We start from the raw sequence: 14,735 nt of genomic DNA on the forward strand, positions 1-14,735 counted from the left end.
TAAGTGCATTTTTTTATGAATAGTTTTAGTAATCTGAGAAACCACAGGAATGGAAGAGATTCTTCACATGATGCGCGAACCTAACGTACGTGTGTCTCGGTTTGACAATCGATTCAATCTAAACGCGCATCTCTCGAAGAAAATGATGCGTAATCTGTAAGGTATTATCTACTAATCGTATTTCACGGAAACCTTTCTTTTTGCAACCGGCCGGATCAAGGTTTGTTAATGACGAACAGCCAGGCGAAAGGCGACCCGCCGTCTTGGGTTTTCTAAACACATGCACTCATTAACTATGCATTTCGGAAAGATCGAACTTTGCTGGATATTTTTCGGGTGAAGAAAGTGCTATCCTTGTAAATTTCTCTTTCTGTCCTTCCGAGTTTCGGTGAGAATATCGTAATCTGATCGTACCCTTGATCGTACTAGCGAAAACCGGAGAGAAAGAGAGATAAGTAACACGGGTTCCAGATCGAAGCGAGAAGGAAAAGATCGTAGAGGACGGCAATCTTCGGTGTGGATCCTGGATCCCCTTCTATCTTCTCTCTTTCTCTTCGCACCTATTTCAACGTGAGGACTTATCGCGGATCGGATCAGCCAGTATTTGTCTCCTAAACGAGGAACTCTGCTGCGTTTCAAGAGCCTTGCCGTTCTCGTCTTTCGGTTCTCCTGTGATCTAGATCTTGAGCTATTCGTCGCCTCGGGAAACAAAACATGATCCGACAAGAGTTTTATCGCGTTGCTTTTCACCAGAAGTCTTCCCTGATCCTAGGAAAGCTGCGAACCTTCGATATATGTCATAAATTGGGATCATTTTTGCAGCTTCTTTTAATTATTTTTCTTATTGTTTAAATATTATAAATAATTTAAAAATATAATACCGAGAAATAACAAATTAGCAACTTGAATTTTTTTTTAATTTTTAAACTTTATTATTTTTCATAGACAAATTTTATTTATCTAATTATATTTTATATAAACAAATTTTCATTGATTTTTAAATTGTTTTTAACGCTTATTTTTTATATATGTGTAAAAATAAAAGGAATTAATTCCGAAATGCAGATGCACATTGATACTCTTAAATAAGACCGACGTTTCAAATTTTACGGAAATCTCTCGGACAGGTTCTCACGAGGACCGCGCGATAAAACGTCCGGTCGAGCTATCAAGAGAGAAACGGGCCATCGAAGACCGTCGTCGCCGCCCACATCCGGAGATATCGGGGGCGGTGGTGGCGGCGGCGCCTCCGGATCGCTCGTAAGGCGTTTGTTGGTTTTACCAGTAATCATTAATTCGCACGTTTATCCAGCGTGCAATCTCGATCCCCTAAATTGGGCCGCTCTCATAAATTTCACGACCTGTCCATCCGTCCAATTTCAGATAATGCAATAAGAGCGCAGAACGTGCGGAAGATGGAGTCGCTATAACAATTTCGCGTTTTCGCTTCTTCCATGCAAAACAAGACATCTTTCCACCTGCGCGAGAGAAAAGTCGGTCCTCGATGCAATTTCGAGAAAAATTATTAAAATTAATTCTCCCACGGATATATTAAATAAATATTTTTATGAATAGATACGAAAAACTGTAGTTTCTCAAACAATTAATTCAATGGAAATTGCACGCTTTGTAATATATTTTGCTGTAATATCTATGAGAATGTAGCAGTCAGCTGCGAAATTCTTCGTCTTCATCAGACAGCGATATAAGGGAGCTTACCCCCCTTCATCTCAGCTCCGACTGTCGTCGCAAGACCATTTCCGGCGTCATGATTCGGCACGATTCCTCTAAAGAACGGGTGCATAGGTATCGCGGGACCCGTCTCCGAGGGTAGTGAGAATTAAGGTAAAGCCAGCATATATACAATATATATGGGAGGGGGTGAGACGCGCGCCCGATCCTACGCGGGTTGGCTCCTCCGTCGAGGGAGGACGACAGGGCCATATGGAGAGCATACGGCGAGCAGAAGGCTTCTCCGCACCCGTTCCTTCTCTCTCTCTCTCTCTTTCTTTCTCTTCAAGGGTTTAATCTACCCGCCCGCCAAACTACCGTCCAAAAGAAATCAGGTAACCTTCCAAACTTTAGCGCGCGCGTCTCCGTTTCCGCTATTAAGCATTTTTACATATGTGCGGACGCAGCCGCGCGCACGTGACGTATAGGGATCCGCTCTCGAGGGAGATTATCTCGAGGCTTCTCTGTGTAAAATAGAAGATGTTACATCAGTCATTCTCACTGTCTCAGGCGTTTTCAGCCACTCAATTTTTATTGTATGAAATGGAATCGAGATTATGAAGCATATTATTTCAAGTATGTTATTTCGATACATATATTAACAGGAAACGTTATGTTCGTTTGTAGACGTGTCTATTCATTCTCTTAATTATATTTATTATAATTATAATTACAATTATTTAAAATAATATAATATAATTAGAATTTTTGAGAGCACATATTAGGCTAATAGATGACGACGCGATTTGTTATAGAGATATAAAAAAGGAAAAAAAAGACGAAAGTACCTAAAGAAAAAAAGAGGAATTGAAAGGAACTGATATCCGACCGCCGTCGATTTCGACCCTTCGTAACGAGCGACACGAGTATCGCGTCGGTATCGCGCGCGGTGCCGTCGATTCGTCGATTCCCCGAAGAGAAGAAGCTCGTTCTAGTAGACGATCCCGGGGCCCTCTTGTCTCCCGCTTGCCAACTGTCCCAGGTGTACGCGTCCGTGGGCTCGCAAGAAGGAGAGGGCTCCGGGAGGACTCGAGGCGTGTGGCTGGCGCGTGCTGCTAGTCCTCGATTCCGATTCCCCGCCCTTAAGTCGCTTCCGATCGTTGCCTGGAGATCGCCGTCGCCACCGCCAGCACTACCACCACCACCGCCATCACCATCATCACCGCCGCCGGCACCGTCACGCTTAACGAACACGCGAGGTGAGGCTGCTTCGTGCTTAAAGACACAAAACTCCCTCGTCTTGCCAGTCTCCCTCTCCCTCTTTCTCGCCTAATCGCCCTCGACTTCGGTTACGCTCGTCGCGGAACTTTCTTGTGCAACAAAGCATGCGTGCGCCCTAACTCCGGAGAATTACGCAGAATGTGTAAAGTCCCTGAGTTAATGATGCGGCGCGACCTGCGGATGGAATGAGAATGTGGTGGAATCAGGAAAACAGGGGTTGTACGTAGTGCGCAGTTGTTATATTTGATATATCTTTTATTTTACCGGAGGATTTATAATACAAAGAGGATAACTTGATCTTCTCTCGGAGATTGGCAGAGATTTTAAGATTTTTAAGAAAATATATTTGCAATTTCAATTATTCGTAATATCGGATTTTCACCTAGTACTAGATGATCCCTCTTTAGGAGAAGACTTGGCCGATGCAATGCTATTTTGCGGTTCATGCTCTTGGTACAGGCGCAAATTACTATATTAAATACAAATCTTTTCAATGCTTTTGGCGTAAAGGAGCGATATTAAGTCGCGTCCTTGCGTCTGGCTAAACGACCCGGTGATCACTATGCAATTATGGAAATACGGACAATGTGCATATCGTATACATACCTACCGGGTAGGTTTCGGTTCGTCGTCGCGATTCGTGCAGGAATTATTTCGGCGATTTTCGTGCAGACGTTTCGATCTTCGCGCTACCAGATTATCGATTATCGATTTTCGCGGCGTGCGTGCCATCCCCGGGCGATAATTTGATTCGAACAACCGGCCGTTGTTAAGAGTCATTCAGTCAGTCACGGTATGCGGCGCCGGGATGATTCCGAGATGGGATTATGCTTATCTCTCACACATCGCATCACGCTCGTAGACGGCTGAATCCGTGAAAGTGTTAAGTCCCGAAATTGCTCATTTGCATTCATAACGGCGACGAGCGTGTCCGGAATCATGTTTGCGTCATCGATTTACATTGTGCTCTTAGATCGCCATAGAATGAACATTTCATGTTTGATTTTTTTTTCGTGTTGCCGCTCGATCTTTTTATCTCGCTGCTCTATTCATCCGATATCCCCTGTTCCCCTCAACAACAGAGATCATATTTTTTTCTTATAGAAGCACAGATTTCATAATTTAATGTCTGAGAAGAAAATATCATCATCGATAAATCCACGTTCACAATAATAGTAGCTTAATAGTAGCTAATCTGTAATTAATCTCTAATTTAATCTATAATTTAATTTATAATTACATAATATTTATTAATTTGTTTTTCACGGAGAATTTTATAAAATAAAAGTAAAGGCAAGTTATGTGATACGAAAATGAATCGTTCTTTCTTTTCTTTTTATGTCTGGTCACCGATGTGTCTTCGCGAGACGACCTTCGGCGATCGGTAGATTCACACATAGAGAACCTGGAATGGCAGAATATACTTATCTTCCCTCTCCTTGTTTTCGTCGGGCGACAGCAGCGTGGCCGGGATTTCTTCGGGAATCAAGTTTCTCGTTACTAATTTTGTAACATTCACGAGTCCGCAAGAGCGAAAGCAAGAGTCGCGAAAGCATGGCACGCGAGGCATATACACAATAGCCGCATCGTCCGACATTGTCCGGATCATTGTGGCAAAGGAGCGGCGGCCTTTGATAGTTCTAAGCTGCGTTAGCATTTCTATGGCGACCGAATTGCATCGGCGCGGTTCGTCGAAAAAATCGTTGCCGCGCCTGCGGCCGTCATTGTGCGACGCGGCCGACCGACAGGTTAAAACGTTTAGCCATTTATCCCGTCATTGACGTTAATCAGGAATGTTATTGGCGAGCGAAACGTTTACGTCAAATTTCTTCCCTCGCGCGCGCGCGCGCGTGAATCGGCTGCGAGACGTGTAAATCATGTCACGAATTTGCTCCTTATTACAAAGGACGTCCCCACGCAAACGAGCTCGTCACGGTATCGGTAATTTGCTTCAGTAGGATGGACATACCGATGAATAACCAGTCAACCAGTGAATAACCACTGCATCACTTTGTTTATTTTTTGTGGTCGCGTAAAATAATATATCTTTTCAGGACTACGCGTGAAAGGACATTTATAGAAACTACGTCTCTTGTAACAACATCGTTCGCGGAAATTAATTATCTTCTTTAACATTTGTTCTTTTTGTGCTTGATATTGTAAAGTGTTTTTCTCATAATAGAAAATAAGAGAATCTCGATCGATACTCACACACACATACTATGGCATCTAATATTGGAAGGAAGATCGGACGCGTGGGAAAAATATCCCGCCCACGACTTTGTGATCGCGCCCCGATCGAATTAGTCGAAACTTTTTCCCGAAGCTTGGAAACCAGGGCGTTTCGTTCGATATGGCAACGTTAATTTCAAAATTAGGCATTTTTATGGGTTTCGACTAATACTGTAAACCTTTGCGGTAGGGATTCTAGGATCGCTCGAGGTGTTTTAATGTGGCCAAGGGTTGAAAACCCTTCCGACAATGGTTATCGCCCGTTTCGAGACGGATCGATCGAAATGAACGATCCGGGTCGAAATTTCATCTGGACCGCGCAATCGAATCTAATTTGCGCTGCAGGTAATCGAACAGGTAAGAGATTCGATTGAATCTCGGAAAGCCGATTTTTTTCTTTCGGGATATCGATAAACCAAAATAAAATTTTAAAAATCATGATTTTTTCAAATTTTATATTCATACTTATACCTTCGGAAAAATTAAGAACAAGTTGGCCCCTCTCTCGAATCTTTTATATCCTGTGTAATACCAATATCGCGACTGGCAAGTAATTGCATCCGAGGATAAAATGTACCGTCCGCGAAACTTCGATCCGGGAAGAACGAGCTATCTTTGTATGCGGGACCACACAGGTCGACTAGCGCGCATTAAACTTGGCATACAGGTTCCGCGGAACAATCAACGGTAACTATATATTCAATTTTTATATTTGAATATTAAGCAGTGGCGCATCCTGTCTCCCTCCGCCCGAACTTTGCGTTCTCACAATCGGAGCACCATGCATGCACAAAATAGGGATAACGCATTTTTTTCTCGCTTATTGCGATGCGCAGGAATCGCTGCAGGCATGGACCGTATGGTACTTTTGGCACGCCTTATTACCGTGCTATTGCATTTCTATTATGTCGTTCGCATTCGATCCTAAATTTTTACCCAGCCAAATAGTCGAACACACACACACATCCGTATAGCTAAATATATCTACTCGTTAAAGAGAAATTGAGATAAAAAATTTAAATATTCGTAAAATAAAATTTAAATAATCAATTTGAGATACTCGAAGATCTAATTAAAATTACATATAAATTTAATTTAAAAAAATATCTAATAAATTTAATATAAAATTTCAAATCTTATTTCATTAGATTTTAATGATATGTAATGAAGCTATATATTATATCATATTTTTAAGTAATTTTATTGCATTTAAAAATTTATTTATATATATAACTGATTTTTTTTCGATTTTTACATTTGACGCGATTGATTTAACTTTAGATATCAATTATGTGATATCCGGAAAATTTCTTGTGCGCTTTGGCTACGGCGGAAAATTCGTCGGAAAACTCAAATCATCCGCCATCATAATCACCAGCGACATATAGCAGTCGGGTAACCCCTTCATTTCTAAACCATGATAAACTAGCGCTCGCCTACGGGCCGGGAATTTGCCTCTATGATTTATGCTAATGCGTCGGACCTACCCCAAAGCAGCCTCCACTAAACGCTCTATTAGGCTTAAGTTAATTACGACTACCTTCCTGCGGCGGGCCGCCCCGACGCGCTGATCGTTACCATATTACAATACATATATATTACGCCCGATTAACAACGCCAGCGTGCGTTTCATGAATGTTAAAAAATGTAAGGGTGATCAGGGTGGCGATTGCAAGTGACCCGCTTTCTTTCCGGTTTCTATATCATTCGTAGCGGCCGAGAAGAATATCATTTTCCCTTATTGCATCTTTTATTTTCTCATCTTCTGCTCTCCTTCGTATCCATCCACTTTTCCATTGTCGGCGTGCGTGAGTTTTCCTTTAATCATGCGTATCTAGCATACACGTGATTATTACCTTAGCGAAGATGACTCTTATCATGAACTCGTCTTTTGCATATGAAATGGATCTCGCATTTAAAAACACTGACATTTCAAGATAATATGAAATAAGTGTGTTTTAATATATGTAATTAAATAAATAAATGAATACCTCTTAATATCATATTAAAAGATTTTTTTATCTTTGATATAAGAATTTTTATTCATTTATTCTTATGTATACATAGAAATTTTTTATACGCAAATAGGAAACTCATAATTTTTCTGGCATGTAGGTTTTTTTAATAATTTTTTAAAATATAAAAATAAATCTATGTTTTTATTGGATTTGTAAATCAAACCGACAAATTTTCAAGATTATATAATTAAATACGATTAGAAAATCTATATCGAGGAATTTAATGGAGGACATTGTATATATATTGCGACAAAAGCAGAATTATTAGAAATTGGATGGATATCGTTAAATGATCCCCGTATTGGATGATCAAGGATAACGACGACCATCGAGAATAGAATTTCGGACAGTGGTTTCTTCCGGACTCGATGGACAATTATGGGACAATAACTTCATTTTATCCCTCGGGGACCATTTTCCCAATGGTTTATGATGCGTCTGATCGCGCCGCGATCGAGCATGCCGCCTAGTGATTTGCGCATACCTCGATATGCCATTTCCGACGTAATCGCTAATTGACCCCTAGATTTCAGGGAAAAACACAAAGTCGCAAACGAGGGAGAAGCGAGACTACCCCCCCCGGGCTACACTTTTCCGTCGCGGTCAACTACCGAAAACATGAGCTTAGAGCTGATTGCTGTCGTCAACTCTGGGAAATCGATCTCTCGAGAAATCGACTTTACAATTTTGGATAAATGCCCATCTACGAAATCGTAAAGTCGTTCCATTTCTTTCCAAGCGCAGAGAAAGATGTGGAAGAATCTCGAAGTATTTTTTATATTTATTTAAATTAAATTTGTTTTATTTATTTAATATGAGAACATTGGGAAGTTTTTAATTAATTCTTAACGAGCAGCAATATTTTCCAAATTTTTATAAAATGGGAATTATCTAAAGTGGATAATATTATTATTATTGATGAATGGTCGATTCAATTGACGATGCGAAGACTATGTGTGTTATGATCTTTAAGACCTTGATTGGATAGATTGGTATTTCGAGACGAAGAAACTGTGGGCAGAATGTTCTGCGAGGAATCGTCTCGTTTCGTGTCTTCGTTACGGCTAAGGGGCTTTGTTTGAGGAACGTTTCACGCGCTTAACAGAATAGTGGAGCGCGCGTTTCATGCTTAGGATCATCGGGCGCAACAACACGACGAAACAAATATTGGCGGTATGGTAGCAGTTCTTTCATTGGGACAAAACGAGGAATCTGAAAAGCGGAACCGTATAATGCGGTAATTGTATTCCCGGAATCAGCGTGGCACGCACTCGCTTAACAAGCCTCTACGAGTTCGTTCTGTCTGTCTGGCTCTGCAGACACGAGAGCAGGGCCGAGGGGCAGGCAGCTCGTGGCGAACGACACCCTGCCACCCATCAGCAGATACCACGGTAGTTCATTAATTAAAAAAAAACATACGTATACTAGGAACGCAAGAAATTATTTATTAGGACAGCACGAGATGTATGTCGATTTATTGATCAATCTGGAATAATATTAATATTTTTCTACGATATAATTAATAGTTATAGGTTTTTCAAGATTTTGTAAATCTTGATTTTGTATATCTTTTGTATATTAAAAAGTTATTGCTATAATTTTTCCAACGATTTTCTTAAGTATCTAATAAATAAATATTAAAGGATAATATATCACATATATCACACATATCTTTCAAATTTCTGAAAAAAGTTTGCAGAATTCAATATATATTTAAGTTACTCTCTCTTCTACCCTTTTAACATTACATTCATAGAACTTTCAGTAAATATCTAAGATTGAAAATTTGATCCAGTGAATGAGTTAAAAGTTATGAAGGACGGCCATCCGTTCTCGGAAGGCAACAATATAATGATTTTGGGTTAATTGCTCGCTTTTCGATCTAATAGAGAACATATCTATCAGAGCACGTTGGATTCAATGAATTATTGATGAAACGACGTGAGATCGCAGCGAAGGGAAGGTCAGTCGGTCCCCGCGATGGCGGAGGAGAGGTCGTCGTGAAGAAGAGGGTGGAATAGAAATGTGGCGTTTATCCGAATATAACTATCCCAGCCTCGAAAAAATTCCAGTCCAGTCCGCGAAAGCTCACGTCTCTATCTGCGAATGCATATTCATCGGACTGCCCGTAAAGGTCGGAAGGATACGCAACGCGGGATGGGAAATCTTCGTGGAGGGCCGGCGGTGGGATCGCACCGTCATACGGCGCCCTCATAAATTACCGCTAGTTGCCGGGTAACATGTTATTTGCCACCGAGCTCCACAAATGAGTTCACTTTGTATTTAATTACTCGACTCACGCCCAGGGCGTATCCCACCCTGGCGGATCCACCCTGCATCAGACCGCGTGCAGTTTCTCTCTCTCTTTCTTTGCCTTCATTATTTTTCTCTCTCCTCTATATCGCTTCTCTCTTCTTTGCCACGTGTGGAATGATTCATGTAATTCTCATTTTAGATTCTTCTTAATCTGACGTTGCTTGTTTTAGAAGGTCTTCTTATTTTCTGTGATTCGTAAATAAATTACATCATATTTTACTTCGTGTTTAAATATTATATTTTTTTCTTTCATATTTCCGTATGCATAATTATAATTATAAGTTTTAAATGCATTTTATATTTAGAGATTATGCGAAACAATTTTTTATTGTAGTGACTCTGTATTTCAGTTTATCACATTTATATCAGGAAATTGTAAGCCATGTAATTTCAGTTCTTCAGAAAAGCTATTTCTTGATAAATGCGTTATCTTCCGTCCGTTCTGATTGCGTCGGCGAGTTTCTGGCAAGTCAAGAAGTCCAGACGCAACAGAATGAGTGGGTTGAGCGTGCAACACCGACGTTACGGGCAGGTAAAAAGGTAAAAGGTATAGGTGGATAGGGCAAGGGCAGAGGCAGGTAGGCCAGACTTACGCTTCGCCGTCCTAATTATTGGTTCCGCCACAATTCCATCCGTGGAACGAGATGATAATAGATGAAAGCGATCAATTTTTAAATTGCGCCTGATGAACGGAAAAAAAGTGAGAGAATATCGCGCGGGATATTGGAAACCGAAGAAAAATCCCTTGTAACACCTGGGACCTACATAATGCGAGGAAAAAAAAATTTCAAGTGATATTCATTCTTACTAAATACGTCAATTACATCGATATTTTGCTAATTTTCCGTTACACTTTCTGCTTCTTCTCTTGCATTCTCTGGCTTCTTATCATCATATTCTCTTTCTAATTTTTTTATCGCTTCTTTACTTGTTATTTACTTGTTATTAACTTGTTATTTTTATTCTAAATGCACGCACTTTTACCTCATTTCTCTCATCTTGATAGTTATTAGCTACTGCTATTTCTTTTGAAATAAATTTTTTCTGCAATTCATCTTTATTAATTATCATCATTTATACTTCGAACAAAATCTGTTTCTCGTATATTTGTAGAGAGTTTGCCTTAGAATGTTAATAAATGCATTTATCCTATCTATCTGTCTTTTCGAGATTCTAACAATAGTTCGAAACGCGCGAGACGAAATCGCACATCGATTTGCGCGCACTTTGTACGTAAGTTCTCGTCGTAGATACGGAAGATTTTTAAGTAGAGGGGATTATTCTACTTAGGAAGAATTTTTGGGCGACTGTGAGACGATCTCCGAAATCCAAGACGACAGGCGCGCTCGAAACGACAGGGGAATGACAGAGATCGGGTTGCCACGGACCACCGTGTGTCGCGGTCACCGCAAATTTTATCCTACCTGTTTTCGCTAATTGAGCGAGTAAAGATGTAACTGGATCTTACGCCCTTAAAGTATTTGCACCCTTTTATACAGATACGATCCGAGTACGACCAAAACCAGCCTGATCTGTCAATTCTTAATGAATCTCTAAATGCATCGAAAGATGTATTCTGAAGCTTTAACAAAGTTTTTCGAATACATATTACTCTTATACTGTGTTTAATTGGCTTTTCTTTGTTTAGGAAAATATTTAAGAATTAAATGTGTTGATTCGTACAGAAAAAAATCACATTTTCAAATGTAAATATACTAGTGTAATAAATCAGATTCATGAAATATTAGTCATAGAAAATTGTAATATTAAAATGTAATTTTTTTGTTTTGATGATTTAGTTAATGTGGATAACTTTATGATATTTAAAATTTTTATATTGTAAATCTTAGTAATATACGTCTATTTGCAATCATTTTCATGTCATTGAAAGTATAATTTCTATGACGTTTGCATTTTAATTAGTTCTTTAATTAGTTTTTTTTTTAAATATGTTACATATTATTGGATACATACGTAAATTCATAAAGTACACAAAGTGATCCAATTACTAATTATATAATACTTTCCACCTGTGCGCTCGTAGGCCAAAACTCGCACGCGCATCCGTTGTATGGTTACGAGGTGCAAACTCTCCCTCATGCGCGCGTGCACATGTTAACGGCGATTTTCCGGTGTTGTGTTTGGAGAAGCGTAAGAACATATACAGACTGAAGAACGAAGTAGCAGCTTCGACAGCAGGTAGCGAACATTATTGCAAGAAGGAGAAGCCTTCATCATCATTATCGTTTTCATTAAATTGCACTTGCGTGCTCATACATATAAAAATCCGCGTAAAAAAATACACAAAAATATATTATTTCATATGAGAAAAACCAGAACTTCAGCAGTAAACAGTAAGATAGATCTGACTTGCGATCTAATTAATATATCCATCAGTTTCGTGTTAATTCTCGATTGTAAGCGATCGACTCATTCGCTTAATATTCATTCTAATGCTTTTAATTTTTTAATGCGCTATGACTTTAATGGCTACGCGGTTCCATGTGAGATCGTACGTGTACAACGGAGGCGCCGGGCCACCTGTTGCGGCCCCCGCTCGCGTACCTCGACTTGGCCGGTTCCGGGGCCCCGGGTTCCTTCGCCTCGAAGTGGGGAACCGTGCTCGACGTTGATTGGCGATGCGGCACGTGCTACGCGAGGGTGCCTCGCTCCGCAAACGCATAAATATCCCGATGCCGTTTCACCCGACTTCAGAACCACCCTGTGGCTCGTCTTGGTTCGATATCGTGCGTCGATTCGTATTCACCCATCATTGCCGATCTCGTGTAGCCGATCGCGATATCTCGTCCGACTCAACTTGGTCCGAGTAAGGGAACGATCTCTGAGGAACTGCGGAAGAGGAGGAGAGACTTTCGATCGCGGTTATCAAGTGCGGTTTCAGTGAAAGGATCTTGAGCGGGACTAGAAAGAGAGTCGCCTTCACACGCGTGCAATCGTAGCGTGTGTACGCGTTGTTTCGCGGAGATCCTGCTATGGAACTGCAGGAGATGTTTCGTTACGGATACATGTTCCCGCCGCGTGAGGACGAGCCGCTCACAGCCTGCGCTTATCTGGACCTGCCGAATTATCCTAAGACGAACAAGATCGGTCTGCCACCTGTAAGCACCCTTGCCGTACCCCAAAGTCTCGTCTATGACAGCAGCAATTGCAGTGACGGTTGGCATACGCCAAGTCCCACCGCCAGCCTGCGATCTGTCAGTCCGGCTACGACGTTGTCGATCTCGTCGGAACCAGAGATCAACAGCGCGCCATCGACGTATCGGTTGCTGGGTTCGATTAGCAAAGATAAAAGAAGCGTGATGAAGAAGACCTCGTCGACGATCGGGTTGAGCAACATCGGGCACAAGCGGCTGCGCGTCAACGCGATGGACCATCTCGTGACCGAGGATATAATCAATCTGGACGGCGAACGAGATGACGCCGAGGAGACGATCATCCTGGATGCCGATAAGACGCAGTCCTGTCACGGCAGTGTCATCAGCAACTCCAGCGGCTGTTTATCCGACAGAATAATGGACGGTGACAGCGAGGAGGACGCGGAGATCAGCGAGGACGGCGTGGATCATCCGGAGAACGCGAATGTCACTTCCGGCGATGCGGTTCGCAGACGGGGCAAGTACGTCAATTCCACCATCGTCCGAAAACGCAGGCTGGCCGCCAACGCGCGCGAAAGGAGACGGATGCAGAATCTAAACAAGGCCTTCGACAGACTGCGCGCTTATCTGCCGTCTCTGGGCAATGATAGACAGTTATCTAAGTACGAGACGTTACAGATGGCTCAATCTTACATTACTGCGCTTTACGACCTGCTGCAGTGAAGAGAATTCGTTTCGCTTTCGATGTCGGAAGCCACTAAGTTCGCTTAATCTTAAGGTAAAAGAAAGTCGCTTGAATGAGAGTACGAGATTCGCGAGTTCTTCAACATTACTATATTAGTTGTATTGACATAACTGGACGTAAAACACCACGAACATTGACATTGCAAGCGTTACTTATGAAGACTACTTGATCAGAAAGATGAAAAACAATAGATCGAGTCTATAATTCGGATTTAAAGAATGATTATTCTAATGAAATGCTAATATCATTGCATGTGCCTTGCAAAATAGAATTATCTATATTTGTAATACTGAAAGATAATTGGTAAGAAATTAAAATCTTTTTCTCTTCTTTTCTCTAAAGTTAGTAATTATTTCATTAATAAATAATAACGTGAAATGACGTACATATATTGCTCCCGTTGTTTTCTTGAAATTATTTTTGCTAATATCGTTTGCCGATGCTCTCCACATGTTTCACACTATTTTTGATACTTATCTACAACTATTTATTATATTCATGAAACGAATATATTCATGCACGAATATACTGGAAAATATAATATTGCCGACACGTGATCTCGTATAGAGTATTAACGATATTATACGTATGTAAATAAATCTTGTAAATTTTGTATTATAGTCCGTTACGAGAGTTAGTTAATCTTAAGCGCTGTATCATATTGCTCGCTGAATTGTGCATACTATAATTTATTTTTGATACGACAATTAGCTACGTATTATTTGCGAGACTGAAATGCGATGTATTCTTTTTTACAGAATAAAATTATTTTACAGTAACCTGCCACATCTTATCATCCGTGATATATCATATCTCGAAATTTCTAAATATCTATAACTAATTCTATATATTATTTATTACTAATTATTAAAATACTCTATTTTTTTTTCAAAAATTATTGCGACGATAATTTTGACGAATTAATATCCTTTTTTTTAAATCTCCGATCTTTTATTATCATTTCGTCATCGTACATATTTATTAAATGTCGCGATTGCCGGCCCACTTTTCATGCGTGTACGCAACTCCTTAAAATAAGAATTTGCTAGTCGGAGTCGATGGATGGATGAATGAATATTCATTGAAGAAACGAGAGAGAGAGAGAAAGACGAGCAGCACCGCCATCGGTGGTCCATTCGTTATACGAAACCCGCGCGACGCAGCGGTGCCCGGTTTCATCGCAATTTGAGAAGAACCTCCAGACTTCTTTCCTTCGGCGATGACTCTTTCCTTTCTTCCTTCCTTTTGTATCTTATGCATTTTTGTCCAATCTTTGATGACTGCTAATTAAAGATTTTATTTAGCAATTATTTTAATAATATATTTCTGTAGAATTAATTTGAAAAATTTAAAGAA

General features: G+C 40.5%; 1 protein-coding gene across 1 annotated transcript; it reads left to right on the forward strand.

The window, feature by feature from the left end:
• Positions 1 to 11,907: 11,907 nt before the first annotated feature.
• Positions 11,908 to 13,577, forward strand: Ato (atonal). The gene has a single exon (XM_083085580.1). It carries the CDS (start codon positions 12,512 to 12,514, stop codon positions 13,355 to 13,357), a length of 846 nt encoding a protein of 281 aa, XP_082941706.1. The 5' UTR covers positions 11,908 to 12,511; the 3' UTR covers positions 13,358 to 13,577.
• The last annotated feature ends 1,158 nt before the right edge of the window (positions 13,578 to 14,735 follow it).

Source organism: Camponotus vicinus, unplaced genomic scaffold, assembly GCF_025532165.1.
Source record: "Camponotus vicinus isolate PSW18456_S1 unplaced genomic scaffold, iyCamVici1.0 SCAF_12, whole genome shotgun sequence".
NCBI lineage: Eukaryota > Metazoa > Arthropoda > Insecta > Hymenoptera > Formicidae > Camponotus > Camponotus vicinus.

Bases quoted from the DNA above. Each gene is read 5' to 3' on its own strand.
- Ato (XM_083085580.1), top strand. From the start codon at position 12,512: ATGGAACTGCAGGAGATGTTTCGTTACGGATACATGTTCCCGCCGCGT.